The 18,492-nt window shown below is 33.6% G+C and overlaps 1 protein-coding gene across 5 annotated transcripts in view; it reads right to left on the bottom strand.

The window, feature by feature from the left end:
• nAChRalpha6 (nicotinic acetylcholine receptor alpha6) overlaps nt 1-18,492 on the bottom strand; it is a 264,238-nt gene that overhangs the window by 87,723 nt on the left and 158,023 nt on the right. For all 5 annotated transcript variants that reach the window (XM_011068078.2, XM_087405320.1, XM_087405318.1 and 2 more), the window contains exons 7-8: nt 17,547-17,622; nt 13,145-13,339 (exon numbers count right to left, since the gene is read on the bottom strand). In XM_011068078.2, coding sequence (XP_011066380.1) covers nt 13,145-13,339; nt 17,547-17,622 — 271 coding nt within the window. The remainder of the gene's footprint in view (nt 1-13,144; nt 13,340-17,546; nt 17,623-18,492) is intronic.

Genomic DNA, 18,492 nt, shown 5'->3' with positions numbered 1-18,492 from the left:
ACACTGTAATCCACGAATATCAATTAGTGTTAAATAAATGTAATCTGGTGCTATTACATTCTCGTTAATGATTACCTGCCATATACTTTGGTAACAGTAGGTACGTGTAAAGTCACGTAATATTTGCTTTAAACGAAATCAACAAACCGCGATGTCGCGAGTTAATTCACCAAGTTCGGAGCATTACGATGGTTCTCGGATGCGCGAGAGGACTTGACAATGAGTCATTAAGCTTGATGTATGTATACGTAGTTAAGTTACATGAAACTCCGCTGTGCAGCATAGTGGACTCTCTCTGTTAGTCGATGAATTGTCACTGCCATTAAATTGTCGCTCGCGAATCAGAAAGTATAAAATATGACCTACCATGATGCTTCGGGAACGAATCCCGCGATTTCGTTAATCGAAGAAATTAATTAGAAACGTGCATATACATCATGATCAATTATCGAAAAGACAATTTACATTAAATTATATATGTTTCGTTAATGTTATCTGATTGATGAAAAAGTTTGAAATAATGAAAAGAATTATTAAAAACTTAACAATTTTTTTGGAAATATTTTAATTATTCAGAAATGTAAAATTTATCGGAAATCTGATGAGGCTTTAATGAGCATTTCAAAAGCATGTAAGTCAAAGAACTCTTTCTTTAACAACATTTAAAGTTGGCTTCGACGATGCTGGTTTTATCTAGTGAGCAGAAAAATTAGAGGTCATGAAAAGAATACTATAGATGAAAGTTTTTAAAACAAATTTAATTACTGTAATTCAATTATTGTATATTTAAATATTTAAAAACACAAAATTTAAAAAATACAAAATACAAAAAATCGAAGTTGTAACCTTATAGTATTTCGAAATTATATATCAAAGAATTTTTTTCTTTAATAATGTCTGAAGTCAGAAGCAATATCTTCGTACCTTTCGCTTGTGCTTTAATTCGATTTAATGGCAGTTTAGGTGAGATAAGGTCGAACGAGAGCATAGTATTTCGATGAGATCGACGGATGTAAACCGCGACAAGGTGCGTCCGCGGTGGGTGGCAAACCGCCAATAACATCGGGGGTTGTCGGTCAGCGGGGGAAGGCGCGGAGCTTGAGGAAAGCTGACCAATTAGTTCCTTGCTATTAGATTCAAACGCTAGCTGGAATATCAGAACGCGTGCGCAATCGATACTTTTTCGAAACCATGTCCCAGAATCTTGCATGAGAAACGTTAATCGCACGAGCTGCTGATGCGTCACACACGACAGATTATTATTCCAGAGATGTGGAAGTTTGCCGACAGAAAATATAGAGATTGATGATAGCAATTATAGTAGAAGATTAATTTTCATATATTCAGTAAGAAAAATCTTCTGTCAACTTTTGATATCTCTGACATTTAATAACTTTTTTTACATTATATATGTATGTCAATTATTGTATAAATGTCATTGAAATATATTTAAAGATATTGAATATATATATAGAATTTTTTTTTTCACGAGTTTTATGTGATAATAAAAAATTTATCTATAATAATAATTTTCAATTATTTGATTCTTTAAAGTTTAAGTTATTAAAAGATTAAATTTTATTTTTTATTTGCTATTACAGAATAAATATTTCTTAATTTTTTGTCAGCAACTGACTTGTTTCCTGTGCCAAAGAAATCTTTATTAATCAACTATTGTAAATCACGGCCGTCGCTTATTTATGCGAAACGGTGTGAAATGTTTGCTTGCGTATAAAAAAGATTATTCATGTGAATACTGCGAAAACAAGGCTATGTGCCAAGACTCTTTTAGTCGATATATTGACTAGGAAAAACAATGATAAATTTCTAATGAGCTAAAGTAGATTCGAGCGCTTCGCAGTTGGCACTGCGCGACAATTTTTTTGATAGTAATTTCCTTTGTTGAATTCATGTATACTGTAATGTTATCAATACTTTTATATAAATATAAAGAATACTGAGAAACACACACAGTCAACGCAGATTTTTCCAGTGCATTAAAAGAAATATGAATGTGACATTTGATTAAGAGGATGTTACTTTAGAAAATCTAATAAAAAAAATTATTTTTTGAAATTTTATTTGAAAAACCTGTACGGCGGATTTTAGTAGGTTTATATATACTAAACTATGTTAAAATTTGGTATAAACATGTTTATTAATTTTAAATATTAGTGTATAAAATGAGGCATAAAAAGCATGGCGTGATATCTAGACTCTGGATGTTTTAAAACGGAAATCCTAAAAATTTTTTTTATGAATAATTGAAGAGAAAGGCATGAACTTTGCATTTCCCGAAATTAAAAAAATTAATTTTTTTTTGTTCTGTTAGAGATTTTTATATTAGAAAAATTAACGTTAATTACTTTAAATTGCTACTTTTTTATTTTTCACTGTTTCTTCTTTTTCTGAGATTCATGCACTTCTTTAATTATTCATAAATAAAAATTTCCTAGGATTTTTATTTCACATCATTTAAAATCGAAATATCCTACATATTGTGTTTTTTTGTAGTGCTTCGTTTGAACACTAATTTTGAAATCAAGCATATCTATATCACATTTTTATTAAAAATATATACAGTACCTAATACAATAAACTTATAAAAGTTTATGAAAATCCATAAAAATAAATTCACAAAAATAACTTTATCAGATCCGAAGATAAAAGATCCTTTGATTATTATCAATTTTCAATTATCTATACATGCTTGCTGAACATTTGTATTACAAAATATCACAACACATTTTAATTGCCACGTGAATAGCTTTTGAAATTTATCATACAATTAAACATGTCTGGGACTTAAGCGTCGCATGTTAAATTGTAACACTGTAGAAAGCGCGACTTTTCAGAATTTTCACTACAACTTCATTTCACTTGATTTCCCATCCAAGTCTCTCGCGTACGTAACAAGTGTTATAACCGCCGCGGGAATCGTGCAACCAGTCTTAATAGAATTTCATTCCTCGAGAAACGGTGCACGAAACGCTCACCTGTTCTCGAATAAAATGATGCCTTTGGGGGATGTCAGGCATCTCTCGGTGTTCAGTTTTACCATTGCTGTTCGATTTCGTAGAAACTACTGTTTTGCATAATTTACTTTTAGATTATTTACGAGTAATTATACATCGATGCATTTTATTCTTACAATTAGTTTATTGTACCATTTTATGTAATTATTTATATTTTGTAACATTTGTATTTATATTTACATATAAATTTCGGTTTACTTAATGCAATATAATATAATGCAATGTATGTAATATAATATAAAATTTTATTTGTTTTGTTTCTCGGTGCTCTTTTAGAAAAGTATATTATAAAGCATACATTGAAATATATTATAAAGTATATACATAATTGTGTACGTGTGTATGGGCGCGTGCAATTTTCTTTCTTCTTCTCTCACATTTAATTCTGTTAAATTCTTATGTCTACATGAAAGACGTCACGTTTGTTGACAAGAGAGCGAGAACGGCTACATGGGCACTCACATCACGCCTTTGTCATGATAATGTTCAATCAAACACAGCCCTCAACGAGGGCGGGTTAGCAGCGCAACGCACGCATTTCTCTCGCATTTATCTGGTTAATGAAATTCGCGAGCCGCCGCAATGTACCTCCCTCCCCTTCGGAATTTATAGCGACGTGGTATTATGTAAATTTCGTTCGCGCACATTTTTAAGCATAATCAAGTATAGTTGGCATGATATTGTTGTCAAAAGAACTTGCATTTTGTAAGTGGTCACGTAATTTCGCGTAATTTTGCTTTGATGCTGCTTGATATTTCTAATTGACAGTTCTATGGAAAATCAAGTATTCTCCTACAGTACGAAAACTTCAATAACTGTATTTCATGTACAGAGTCAAAATTAAATTACGCAAACATTTAATTGTACAAATGTTCTTATACATTAGCATTTAGCCTCCTTTTATGAGTCAGTGGAAAAATCTGCGTAGATTTACATGTAGGAAATTATTATCGATGCTCGGAAATTTGTAATGACTTCGAGGTGTATCGATATTCCCCGAGATAAATGTGACGTGAACTACTGAAAGTTCCGAAGTCCCTAATCCTCGTGTGACCCTCGCGAAGGAAAGTTCTGTCGGACATTAGAGCGGGTCCACGAAAGATATCCTGGACTTCGCCAATGATTAATTACGGGATAGAGGAGATAGATGTCCAGAAGCAGGAAAATGTGGTTTAGAGCGAGGAGAAGTGGAACTTTTGATAAATCGAATATATGAAAATTTCTCAATAAAAGCTGATTAAAGCGTACTATTATGCATATTATAAATTATTATGTAAAGTATGTACAATGTTTATAAGTATATAAGTTTTTAAAATTATTTGAAAATGATCTTAGGAGGCAATTCGAATGTATTATATTCACATTAAATTTATTGTTTAGTTTATTTTAATTTACAGTTTTAATTTATGTAAAATTTATGTACAACATAATATATAATTACTATTTATTGGTCGGATATTAACAAATAATCGATGATAAAATTTTACCTTTCAGACAAGAAAATTAAATCCCAAAGCTTCATTTTCACGTTGTCGACTATTTTACCGAGCTGGGCAAACTTTGATGAAAGAAGAACGAGGTTCTTGCGTCTTAAGTGCCAGTAATGTCTTACTTGAGTTTTAAAGCGCTCCCAACTGAATGTCAAAGAAAACGAATGACGTGAAGCAACAATGGCGAAAGGCTCGTCGAAGACAAAAGGAAATCCGAAGACGAGACGAAAACAATAGGACAGAGGTGAAGAAATAAGAAGAGTGTTACGAAAAGATACCGCAAGAGTTTTGGCTGCTCCGTCACAAAACCCATCACTAGATTGCATCCCTGCCGAGGTTTCACCCGTTATAAGTCTCGTCTTTACGACACCAGGATTTACTTCACCGGTTTCATAAAGCGATGTCTGACAGCTGTGGTTGAAATTGCCAGATTTTCCAAGTAAAAATTTTGTAACTGGGTCGCGAACGTTAATATTTTATATAGGTCTCCAAAATGATTTAATATTGTTCATCGCATTGCGTAAGCTTTCACGCAGAGAATTATTATACTTAATTCTATTGTTCTTTGTAATAAACTCTTTATAATATTTTTAGGTGCTCATTAACATCAGTATTATTCAATTGCTTGTCAATTTAATTTGTGATATTATGTAGGGAGACCGAAGTTCATTGAAGCAAGTTGATATTGCGTATTATTTATATATTTATGTTCTATTTATATATATTTATGATTAAAGTAATGGAGTAGTAAAATATTTTTTTTATAACAGATATAACTTTTTCCTAACTTTTATTTAAATTAAACAAATATTAAAAGAAATTTGATTCACAAGAAGACAATTGAGTCTTTGAGCGTTTTAAAATTTCATATTAATGTTCTTTAGCTTAAGAGAGTAAAGTAAAGTATTATTAGTTAAAAGAAAAATTTCTGTTACTATACAATATGAGAGAGAGAGAGAGAGAGAGAGAGAGAGAGTTGAAATAAAAGCTTCTGTTACTGTACAATATTAGTTATAAGAAAAATTTTTATTACCCTCTCTCTCTCTCTCTCTCTCTCTCTCTCTCTCTCTCTCTCTCTCTCTCTCTCCAAATATTATTTTTTTAAGTAATAATAATAACTCGGTTACATAATAGTTCCTTAATTTTTTTTTAATACACAATTTTATAAATACTTTCTAAAGATATTGAAGTACATGAAATATATAAGAATCACTTAATAATTTTTATATACTTGTTACAGTATATAAAAATTCCGAGATATGAATGATATGTCGTATATAGTAAAGGACTGGAAAATTATGGTGTATATGGATTAATATGGAATTCATCATATAAGCAATTTATAATTGTGAATGTATCAACTTACATTAGGCAAGCTAGTTATACTTGTAATGTACCATATTCGTATTTCACTTACTGCAAAGTTAAACTTACAGAATCGTTCCTAACATGAAAATGTAGAGATCTCTCTATCATAATTATATGTTTTAATCATGATAATTAGTTGTTTAAAAAGTTTAATGTCAAAATTATGAAAACTGTGCCAACAAACTTCGATTTTCCATCGATTTTAACAAATAATTTGTGTGCAATTTGCTAGAAATTGTAAAATTTACGTAAAAATATTAGATATCAAAATTTACTTTGACTGAATATGGTCTTCTTCATTTATTTATATTAAACATTTCCTGGTCAATAATTCATTTAACAGTGTTATATCTATATTACTTATATTAAGTACTTTATTCAACATTCTGCAAAGTATTTGTAAAATTAATGATTTATTATATTACAAACAACATCAAAATTAAAGGGATTAATGAATGTATAATTAAGGCAATGAATAATACATATTTACACTCATCACGAGCAAATTCAAGTAGATTATTTTCATGAAGTTAAAGTTATGGCGTAACATGTTTGAGCTTTTATGTATGATATCTTCACATCGCGCACTAAAGAGCAATGGTAATCATGATAATTTTCAAGACATTCGCGCTCGTTTAATTTTCGTATTCGTACGATATATCGTTCGTACAAATTAGACTCTTGGGAAGTACCGCAGAATACCTCGAATCGCAAGGTAAGTTTCAGAAAATCTATATACGTTTCTCTTTTGGGAATCGGAAAGTGCAAAATGTAGTCAAGCCACCAGATTAGAGTAATTTATAGAAAAAGTTTGTAAATGAGCGTCTTTCATCCTCGATTAATTCTAATTTTTCTTCCGCATTTTCCAAATGATTAGAAATGCGCGGTTTCCTATGGATAAATATTAATTAAAATATTGTTGAATGTGAATTTGCGTGTTTTGTTAAATGTAACAGTTTTAACAGAACCTGAGAAATATTTAAATTTTAACGAAAAATTACTCGAAGAGAGATAATTAGTTTTGAATCGACGAGAGATTTCATTGAGGCAATTCCCTAAAATGTCAGAACAGCGCGCGCAAAATCGGCGGTCGTAGCAGTAAGAACGTGCATCAAAAGTTGAAAGTTTGTCGGCATCGAAGAAGTTATTCGTTTACTCTAATGACGTCGTCATCGGAAATTGCGTCGACGCGCACGTGAGGATAATCTTGCGGAATTAACGACAGAGGCTGCGAAACGCAAAAGTTATTCGCATCTCTTTTTTCTCGTTCACACGACTTCTCATTTATCCAGCGCAGCGTAGGGAAACTTTGCGAAAGAATACGACAGTACGTTGGTAGAATTCTTAATAAGACAGTGAGTACTATCGAATTCACCTAAATAAAATCGCCGCTGAATTTCTTGGATTTTATTTGGTGAACCTTGACTATCGTTAAATACAGAAAAACGAAATTCTAGAGTCAGCTTTAAATTGAGAGCGACGTGTAATTATTAACTCGCTTCATTTTTACGATATCGGCACAACGAACGTTCGTGTAAAAACTGCTCTGAAATTCTGAGATTTAATTTCAACTTGATGAATGGTAGCTGGTTTTCATAATGGAAGTATGTAATCGATTCATCCAGTTGAATTACACGGTTCGTGTTGAACTTTGTGCAAATAGATCGGCTTTAATTATCATTGAAATCGGCAAGAAATAGAAGATATTGTTAGTGCTTAGCGAATGATTAAGGATTAAGCAACGTTCGCACAATGTATATGCATAGACGTGAACGTATTTCGTCGTGATAATATCCAGGAACTACCCTATGAAGTATGACACGTGATAATGAGGTACCTTGCATACAGCCGTGTTGCAATGCCAGGCTTTACTGTAACTTGCCATAGCCGACAACGTCAAGCACAAATTGCACGCACCGAAAGCTCGCCGAGCACTTGCGTTATGGTGTTTATTTAGTATGATTACTGGATCGTGGTATGTCAAGAATAAGATTGACAATGCATCCAAGATTCATTTGCATTTAGGTACGAACAGAAATTGTGAAGTAGGATGTAAAAAAGGATAGATCGAGCACTTTTGAGGAAGATGGAAAAGTACGCCGAGTGGGATTTATCTCCCACGGACAGATAAACATAAATTCAACAGGATTATAGTTTGCCTAGTTTTTATCCGATATCTCTATAGATCGCGGAGAATGAAAATATACGTGCATGTGAGCGTTACCCATATTCGCGTACGTATCTTTGTTTTTATATATTTTTATATACGGAATGGTCGCGTATTCGCTTCTTGTCTCTTCAGTCAATTTCTAACGCAACAATGACGTTTGTTACAGTGTACCTCGTGCATTGTACATGTTTTTTTTATCACGTCGAGATCGCACTTATATGAATTAACGAGTATCTGAATATATATTTATTTTAATTTTTATGACAACTGTTTCAGCGAAAGATATACTGAATTTTTTCATAGAAAAAGAAGATGAAAACATGGAAAAATATTTTTTGCTGAAGTATCTAAAAATTTAGTTAGATATATTTGAAAATAATTTTGTTAGACCAATGAAAATAAATTTATAGGAGGAAAATAAACAGGCACGATGAATAATGCTGTAAAAAATTTTAGCAAACCAGTTTGAGCGTTCTACATAATTATTTTGATGATCCAACTAAATTATTTTCAGATTTGTATCTAGCTAAAATTTTAAATAATTTAACAAAACTGTTCTTTTCATGTATTATTTTTAAAACTAAAAAATCAAGATATAGCGTATTATTTTATTTTATTAGAAAAAATTTTTAGATAACGATTACTTTTGAATTCAATGATAAATTTTAAATGATGGGAATTATTAAACGTTTCTACAATTTACGTAATTTTATTGATTGGAGCAATAAGTATAATATAATGATAAAGCAATTGTATATAAATTTGAATTAATCAGTTTCTAATATACGATTGAAGAATATTTACCATCGCACATTGTATCACACGTATAGTTCTTAGGCCATTTTTCCTCTACAATCTGTGTCACAGCATCCACAAAAATCAGAAACAAAGATGTACCAAAAAGTTTATAGATAAATAACATTATTAAAAGTTAAAAAAATGTTTGAATTTTATTACAATGATTTATGCATATTATTTCTAGAATTTTTCCCATTTTAACTTTCTTTCTGACAACATCGCTTAGATTTTTTTTATTACTTCTGATTTAACTCTTTGAATGACAAATAGATTATGGACATTTCTTTATATATTGATTGACACTTTCATGTTGTTTTCTCTATGTTTAAAACGGACTTGTTAATAATGTCTTTATTGTATTTAATTTATCTTTTACATTGTTTTTCTTAATTTATATATTTCAACTTTAATGTAATCTGTCTGTTTCAATTTTAGCTTTTATTTTTTATTAACTTTATGTTTATTTATTAATATTTATATTTATTTCATAAGGTGATATCCAAACCATTCTCTTTTTATTTCATTGATTCAACTAATTATGCTAATTTTGTAACTTTTATCACTGCTGCTGAAAACTCTATGCAGTCAGAATGTTCAATATTCTTTAAATTTTTCAAATAAATAAAAATCATCTTATTTTAAACAATGCATATACATCAACATTATTTGTTAATGACCGTTGAGCTCTCCTAATTGAAAATAATTCCACTTTTTTAAGAGGATTCTACTTTCTATTTTACAGTTTGAGTAATATTGATGCCTCGACATTTCACTTCGAGGAATTTATTCAAGTTGGTCAAAGAATTAATTAAGGTTAATGGTTCTGGAACATCTTATATAATCTGCATCTCGATCGAACATCTCAGGGGAAAACTCGGAAGTTTCAAATTTCTTCTCCTGTTTCATAATTTAATTTATAAAATAATTTAATATAATTCATTAATGTCATAATAAAGCCAAATGTAATATCCAATAAAATTTCGACCTTAAATCAACATTTTTAGGAGTAACATCGATTTAGCGCTTATTGTTAGCTTTGTCTATGAGAGCTAGTAAGTGCCAAGAGGAAATATTTTCACGGTGCGTTCTGCGAGCTACCGAAAATAATACGCGACGTAAAGTGTGTGCTATGTCCATTTGTCTCTGACACCATAACACCATAACGTTTGTCGAGAACAGTCTTGAACACGAGAGATGACAGTGACGGCGACGCCACGAATCGGTTTCGACATCGATTCTAGGTTGTCGTTTTCCCATCACACGAAATTTCAATTCAATTCTCGAACAACGAATGAGAAAAGTCGTTTCTGAAACCGACCGCGGTTAAAGTGAGATTTTGTCACTAGCAATTCTCTTTTGATATAAAAAAAAAACACAAAAAGAGTAATATAATAAGAATACATATCAATGCATTTCTTTGTGTACCAATCGCATTTGAACAAAAAAATTGCTAAAATACAAGCATTGTGTTTTATATTCATATAATATCTTTATGTAATACATTTCTTGTATTAGAGGCATTGTAGATGATTTAAGGTTTCCAAGGAAAAAATTAATGGGGAAATATGGCATCCCTGCACAGAGATATCGCCCGGTAATTGCCACAGCTTTCGAAAATTCTCTTAAATATGACAGATGGGAGAACAGCCGAGGAACTCGACATGAATTTCGTAATGGATCCATCATAATTACAGGGGTGTATTTTCGGCTAATACCGCGTGAAAAATAACGAGAGGCTCTCGCGGAATGAAGGTGGTATTAATGATAAGTGAGGAAGTATCGAGAACGTATCGAGAATTGATAATTCAGACTGCGAGTCACTACGACAGTCACGTACACCGACTGATGGGCATATATACAGGTATATATACGGTATACATTGTGGAACCAGTTTGCAATCGGAATCAATACATTGGCGAAACGGTTCTCTAATATCCCGCTTTGATGTCTCGTCCGATTTTATCGAGCCCATCGATTGCTTCAAACACAAGATGGGAATTATACATGACAATCCCAGCGTGTTTGGAAAGCCTGATCAAAAGCGTCGCACAAGACAATCAAGAAAAAAACAGTAGACCGCTATGGAGAATTCACGAATAAGTGGAAAAGAGTTAGTAAAAATAAAAAATTGATTGATGGAAACGATTAGTATTCGGCTTTATGATGAAGCCTGATGGTGTGCTGTTCACAATTCCCGCGCAATCTTAGGAAAATCGCGCGAACCCATCCCACAGGGAGAAGTCCCATTATCTCTGACATGTCAAAAACTTGGACGAGAAGAGTCGGTGACTTTTCCCGATGCGGTATCGAGAGCCGGAGATTGGATCTGCCGGTGCGCCATGAATATTCACGAGGACGCGGATGTCATTTTATGCAGTTCATTCGGCGTTTTGGTGTAAGGTGAACCCAACAGTGGAAAGGTGCGATCACTGCTGGTTATTCGTGTATTAACCCTGAATAATTGAGAGTTTCGGTATTACCAGCGCTTGTTGATCGACCGTTCGATTCCCGATTGATAGATCGCCTCGAATTATGAATTCTTCGAACTCTCAACGGCTAATAAACTCGTCAGTCTCGATGGATTAACACTTCAATGTCAACGTGGACATTTTTGTTGAAATGGATCAGATCTCCGCAGATGCGCGCGTTCGAATAGAAAATCCATCAAAATTCGTCGATACCATCGGTCAATTCGAGTACAGCGCTCATTGTGGAATTGGTGGAGAAGAGCGCGTAATATTTCACGTAGCCTACTATCGTTGCAGGACCAAAGGAGCCGTTCGAGAGAGGCTTATTGCGCGGAGCCTCTAAAATATGCATCACCGACGGCGTTTACATGTCGAGATACGTGGTGCGCTATGTAACATGCAGCACGCCTTTACAGGCTAACGCGATGTACTGGTTGCCCGACGTATCCAAAATTCAAATCACGCGGCACTCTTCCTCGAACGACCCTTCGTAAATGTGGACGTATAAGCCTGTGAGATGTCGAAGGCGCCCATAGACATTGCGATTTTACGAGGGAACATGGCGACCGCACTGGCGTCTGGCAAGAAACTAGCAAGATATGCATATGCACCAAATGTATCAACACGTAATAAGACGATATTATCTAAGTGAAGAATAGACATAACAGCAAAGAGTGTCGATTTCGATTGATTATACGTAGCTGTTTCGACTTATTAAACTTATTCATGATCTACGATGAGATTTCTTAATTTCCTATTTAGATGATCAAGATGGATCATTAGGAGATGATTTGTCTATAATAAATACAAGAATATATCTAAATCGGCAAATTGTTGAAAAGTAGACGTCGAAATTGATGTGAAGATGTTATCCGAAGAATAACAGACTCCTATTTTTCCAGTAATCCGACAATAAAACCTCTGTTGATGGCTAAGTGTAATTGCAAAGGTATGTTCGACTAATCGATACGCGAGTGAAAGTGCACGCGCACCAGATCGACGATAATAAATATACGGGAACGAGAGCTTTCGAGACATCGAGAGCCCCGCTAAACGATTTAACGACAACAACCGGAAAAGTGTGCGTGTGATCCGTGAGAGGAAAAAGAAATGGAGTCTCGCTGTATAGATCGCCGTTACACGGGTGTCGCCCGACGAAAACGTTACGCGATGTCGTTTGGTCGTCCGTGATCGAAGTAGAGTCGATCTTGACTACTTTTCTTCCGTCGTCAAAAACGAAACAAACGTAGGACAGTCAGCAGTGGCGCCGAGAGTATAAAGTATCAACGGAAAGTATACTTACAAAAAAGTAAAGACGTATAATACGTGTAGATATGTAATATATGCAGTGTAATATACATCATAATATACATCAAAATATACATTGATTTTATATCAAATCATTAATAAGATAATTCTGTCATTAAATAATAAGGTATTACTTACTAATTGAAAATACAACTTGAAAGCTAAAGCTAAAAAAAATTTTTACAAGTAAAAAATTGCAATAAAAATATAAGCTAAAATTCCTCGATAAATTAACTTCAAAGTTTTCGACTTGGTAACATAATAAAAATTTTCCATCCGTTAGAAAGTAATTTTAATGAAAGTAATTTAGCGAAAATTAAAGTCTTAAGAAGTGAAAAAATTTATACGTGATTTATTTTAAACACGTGTCCTGTGAGCTTTTATTCCAAGCTAAATGTATACTGTGTATATATTACATATCGTGTAAACAGTAACAATTCCAACCGAAAAGAAAGGAAGAGGTGTGTCTGGCTGGTGTGCAGGCAGGCATGCTAAGAGTTACGTTACCTAGGGTGAGCTTCTCGCCGGAATCGGGCGGCAGGGTGAAGCCCAGTAGGGCCATGCTCGATATCAGCACGCAGGGCACGATCAGGTTGAAAAAGTAGTAGAGGGTTCTCCTGCGTATCTGTATCGTGAATGTGACATCAACGTACGGCTCCGGGCAGCATTGATATATTAACGTGTTCTTCTTTCCCGGCATACCTGGAAAAAGTGCCAGCACCGATGTACACGCCGACATATCTGTCCAAGGGACTACATATGACATGGATACATTTCAATATGGCGGAGTATAATCGCTTGCCTATCGATTGCACTCCTCGATTACGTTCCAATCCTCATTTTCTTTTTTTTTTCTATGCTTGCTATTATATTCCGACCCTATTTTTCGTTCTTCTGCCGAGAACATAATAAACCGCTTGCCTATAAGTATATCACTACCCCTATATCTCTTTATTATTGCTACCTTTTGTCTTCTTTACTTTTTGTTATTATATCTATATTGTCTTGAGAGGATTAAAATCCCAAGTCATAAAGTTTGGATCTATCTATCATCCATCCATCTGTTTTATCGCGAGGCTACGTGAACTGATGAAAGAGCCGTAAATGTTGTCAAATCATGGCGGCACCCAGCACCGAAAGATTCGTGCGAGCGAGTCACGTCGATCTTTCTGTAACAATTTTTCTATGGTTCTCGCGGCCTTGTTTTAAACTACCTTAGGATTACGACTCGACTCATAAGGAACAAAAAGACCTTATGGATTTGCGAATTTCCGCTTCCGTTCCAGTCCATTGCGATGAGTTAAGCTACTGGTAAAACAAAACTTGCCATCCTCGCGAATTTTAAATACGATGCACCTATCGACTTAGTACATTTTCTCGAAGAAAATGTACTAAAAGCTAAAGGAGACCTTTGACCGTTCTATATGTTTTTCGTAGATGGAGGATTTCTTAATAGCTTCCGATCGGACGGACTCTCGAATCGATCTCGAACATCGCGGTATCGGACACTCACTTGTTGCTGTACCTTGTGGCTCGTACCTCAGAACACTTTTTCTTTGTATTTCGCGTGGACCACGCTCGATGCACCTGCCTCGAGATAAGTAACGTGTTTCCGAAAACACGACTTTAGGGACGACACTCTTAATTACGTCGAGGTGTCGATTGTGTCGACTACCAACACAGAAGAGCATCGAATGTATCATTTTGTCGGAGCAGGTCGAAGGCATCGAACTGTGTTCAGGCGTTTTATTTTTTGACAACGTAATTGAGTACACTTTGCCTCTATCACTTCTTAAACAGCCAGAGTTTTATTAATTAGCTTCAAATTTTTCTTCCATTTATCTCTTTCACTTTGCATAAAAAAAGATTACTTCATTCACTTCCATTAGATTCATTAATAAAATTATTAACAGAAATATAACTGTATATATCATTCATTTATTACAACAACACAAGTAAAAGAAGTTTTCCAGAAAATAAGTTTGAATATTTTGAATCATTAAAAAATTTTGTAATTAATTTTATTACAACTCGATTAATTTTAAAATGCAATTTTAGTGTAAACAGTAAGTATTACTATTTATTACTAGATATAGATAGATAAAATGTTTTTTTTTAATTATTTCTTTTTCTCTTTGTTTCCACTTTTTTGCAAACAATAAAAAAATTTCATTTTTTAATTAATGAAAAATTTTAAATTGTTGTATCATTGTTATAGTAAACAAGCAATATGTTTCAATAAATTATTTTAACTAATAAAGCACAATGTTATTTTTTATATTTTCATTTCTTTTTCTCTCTTGCAGTTCCGTTTCAGGAGAATGCACTCCTCTTTTAAAGGATCTCTCTCTTGTGCGGAAATCTTCAGGGATTTTTTTCAAGATGCTAGACCAAGACTATTATAGATTCTATCTCTCTTTACAGTTTTGGCGTGTCGACAGTCCCGAATCCGCTTCAAGAAAACCGTCGTACATGAGAATAGCACTTTCCGATATGTGAGCTCAAAGAATGGAGTCGTAAAAGAACACAGTCAATAAGTGACGGGTAGAAAAAAGAAGGAATACAGAAAAGAAAGAGCGTTATGCTAGGTCGCTATAGAAAATCACCGCCATAAAGTCATACGCCATTGCGGCATCACCGAGACATGGAGGCTTCATAAAATCTTTCGATTTCTATTTAGTCGCGACATCGTGATTTCACGCAAAACGAGGAACTCTAGGATGACATCAACGGAGAGGAATAAGAGAAGAGAGAAGCAGAGGGGAGGAGTTGTGGTTTCTTAACGGCTTCCATCAGCATTCCTTTACACACCAATGACGCTGTTTCGTATCACCAATGAAATTTGCGTTCCAGAATCCAGCTGAGAAGCTGGAACGAATCAGGGTGACAGAGATTTTGTTTAGCAATATATCCCCTCTTCTTTTATAAAAGCCAGAATTTATCGCAGAAGGTGGCTCTAGAATAAATATCAGGATGAAGATTATAAAAAAATATATAGAATTTAAAAAATATTTTCGCTGAATAAACAAACAGTAATATGATTCAAGATAAGAAAGAGGAAATTATTCAGTTTTTTAAATAATGATATTTTTTTTGACAGAGTTGAGATGCAAATATGTTTATATTCGTGAATATTTAATAAACCGATTTGGAGACAGTCATAACTTGAATTGTGTATTCGTATTATTTCTTGCGATGCATTCAATATGTGATGCAAAGCCAGTCGGAAGCAGAGAACGAGCTCGTTAAGTTGTAAGTACAAGTCTCGGAAATGAAGAATGGCTTTTAAAAAGTATACGATTCGTGGTCTCATGCCTGCGTTTCGTATTGAACACAACCTGAATTAATAGTTATCTTGTCTGCGTATGTAGTAAAATGCGGATGAGAAATTATAGCTTTTAAAAAGTATACGATTCGTGATCTCATGCCTGCGTTTCGTATTGAACACAACCTGAATTAATAGTTATCTTGTCTGCGTATGTAATAAAATGCAGATGAGAGATTATACATTTAGCTGTTGAGATGTGGCCGCGTAATTACTGCCCGAAAATAGAATCGTTGAATTCCATAATAGCTCCTTGCAATATATTATTGCATTCTATTCGTAATTCCGTTCCCATTCCGTACTTTCACAATGTACACGCTGTACAAACAGATTCGCAAATTGCGACGGATTAACGGTAGATGTATGTATATATCATTGTGCATACGTGCCGAGAACACACCAGGATGAAGTCTGAACGCGAAACGGCCAGAGAGAAAATTTAAATTATGTCAAACTAACTTCTTTCTTTTCTTCCATATCTATATTAATCATTTTTTCTTCCCAAAATAATTTTATGGAAGTGCAAATAAAATCAATTATTATGCGTACACAGAGAAAAATGTAAAGTAATATGCGCTAGAATTCTAGTAAATTTCATTAGAATCAGCAAGTCCATATATATAGAAACAGGCGCCTACTTGTGTTAAAATTTGCGTTATTTGTTTTATGCAATTGTCGTATAATCATGTAAGGTATTTTTTTATATTTTTATAAATTTCGAGAGTTGTTCGTGCTTGAAAATAATACGATTTACTAAATTGTATTTTATTGTAAAGAAAATTATATAATAGTAAATCGAATGGATTTATAATTGTAATGTACTTTTTACCTTATCTCTCCAACATTTTTACTTTCAGGCAAGTAAAGTTTGTCAAAAGTTTAGCAAAGTATTTAATACAAAAAATAGCTAGAATATTTTTACTAGTCTTGTAAGGTAAAAATTATTCAACTGTTCTTTGTTCCATGTAGAAAGGAAAATATATACTAAAAAGTATGAGTGTGAATTTAACACCATGAGTATTAAATATCCATGGTGTTAAATTCACACTATGTTATGTTGATGTTTATATCAACACTAGTGCGGTGAGAATTATAACATCGCATAGTATAATATTTATATTAATTTTTTATATAAATTTAATAATAATTAAAGAGTAGCCTTTTGACTGATATTTCACCGTTAAAATAACACATCAATCAAACTTTGGTTAGAATTTCATCTCCAATCAGCAATTTTTATGAGAGACAAAGTGTCATAAACAATCGTTGATATCTTAAGCGTTGCTCTAATATATATCTGTTTTAAATAAATGTATTAATCAAATAAAATTCTTAAAAATTTTTATTTATCCTTTATATATATATAGATATATAAAGATACTTTATATTTGAATCAACGTTTTATACTTCCGCATTCACTGTAGAATCCATTCATTAACGCGCGATCGAGTCGATTCGAGATTTTATTCTTAGCCTTCTATAGGCACGTTCCTTTACGCACACAAATACAGACACAAATACACGTGCCAATACAGAGGCAAAGTCTGATTGGCCTGACAGGTAAACTTGCTCAATGAAACTCACCGATGAGGTACCATTCCCCGTTCATGATGAAATCGGATAAGTCACCACCCTCCTGTGAGTTGAGTACCAGATCGAGCTACCAAGGTCAAAGTTTGATTAAGACGGGCACGTATCTACATGATAGGGACATTCCGTTAGGTAACTCGAAGCCGAACGTACGCATGCAGCTATGAATTCCGCTTGCATCTACATCTACTCTACGAAATGATGCATTCGCAAACCAACGTTACATGATAAGGCGTGCAATGGGAGAATCCGCTCGGCCGTGGGACGGTGCGAAGAAGAGACGATGATTTCTCTCTCGTGAAGCAGCGCACCGTGCGCGCCTGGAAAAGCGCGTTCGTGCGGCCGACAGGCGGAAAACTGGCTCTTTATCGTTGCTGAAAATTGCTTTTCACGTGGTCAAGAACTTCTCATTTCTGACGAAGTGTTCGTAACTTCGTCGGCTCCGCCACGAATGCGTAGCAATCACATGGCCGCTTTACGCGAAACTTGTATCGTGCCGTTATAAATGTTTAATAAAGCAACATTCGTATATATATATATATGTACCACTTCTGCAAAAGTTGGAAAAACGGAAATTGATTGATTTTAACTTTCGAGGAGCTATTCAGGCTATTATATATCTCGATACAAAATTTTCCAATAAGTTTAATAAAGGTGTTAATCTAAGAGCATTGCAAAAAATAAAGTCAATAGTCTTTATTTTTGTCGTATCATATATTTTCCTTACGATAAATATTAATTTTCAGAATAATTTGATTCATGTATAATAGATATGCCGCTTATAATATTACTTGGCACAGATATTTTAATGTCTGATAAGACATGATCAAAAGATTGTACAGTCTACTACTTGTCTACGCGGATATCGCGCTGTACAATCATATTAAAGTAATTAAAACAAAATCTTGAACAAAAGATTCCTGTCGCTTCCATCTCTTCT

The sequence above is a fragment of the Acromyrmex echinatior genome, chromosome 4 (genome assembly GCF_024713525.1).
Source record: "Acromyrmex echinatior isolate Ae372 chromosome 4, ASM2471352v2, whole genome shotgun sequence".
Classification (NCBI taxonomy): domain Eukaryota; kingdom Metazoa; phylum Arthropoda; class Insecta; order Hymenoptera; family Formicidae; genus Acromyrmex; species Acromyrmex echinatior.
This window is presented reverse-complemented; position numbering and strand designations above follow the sequence as displayed.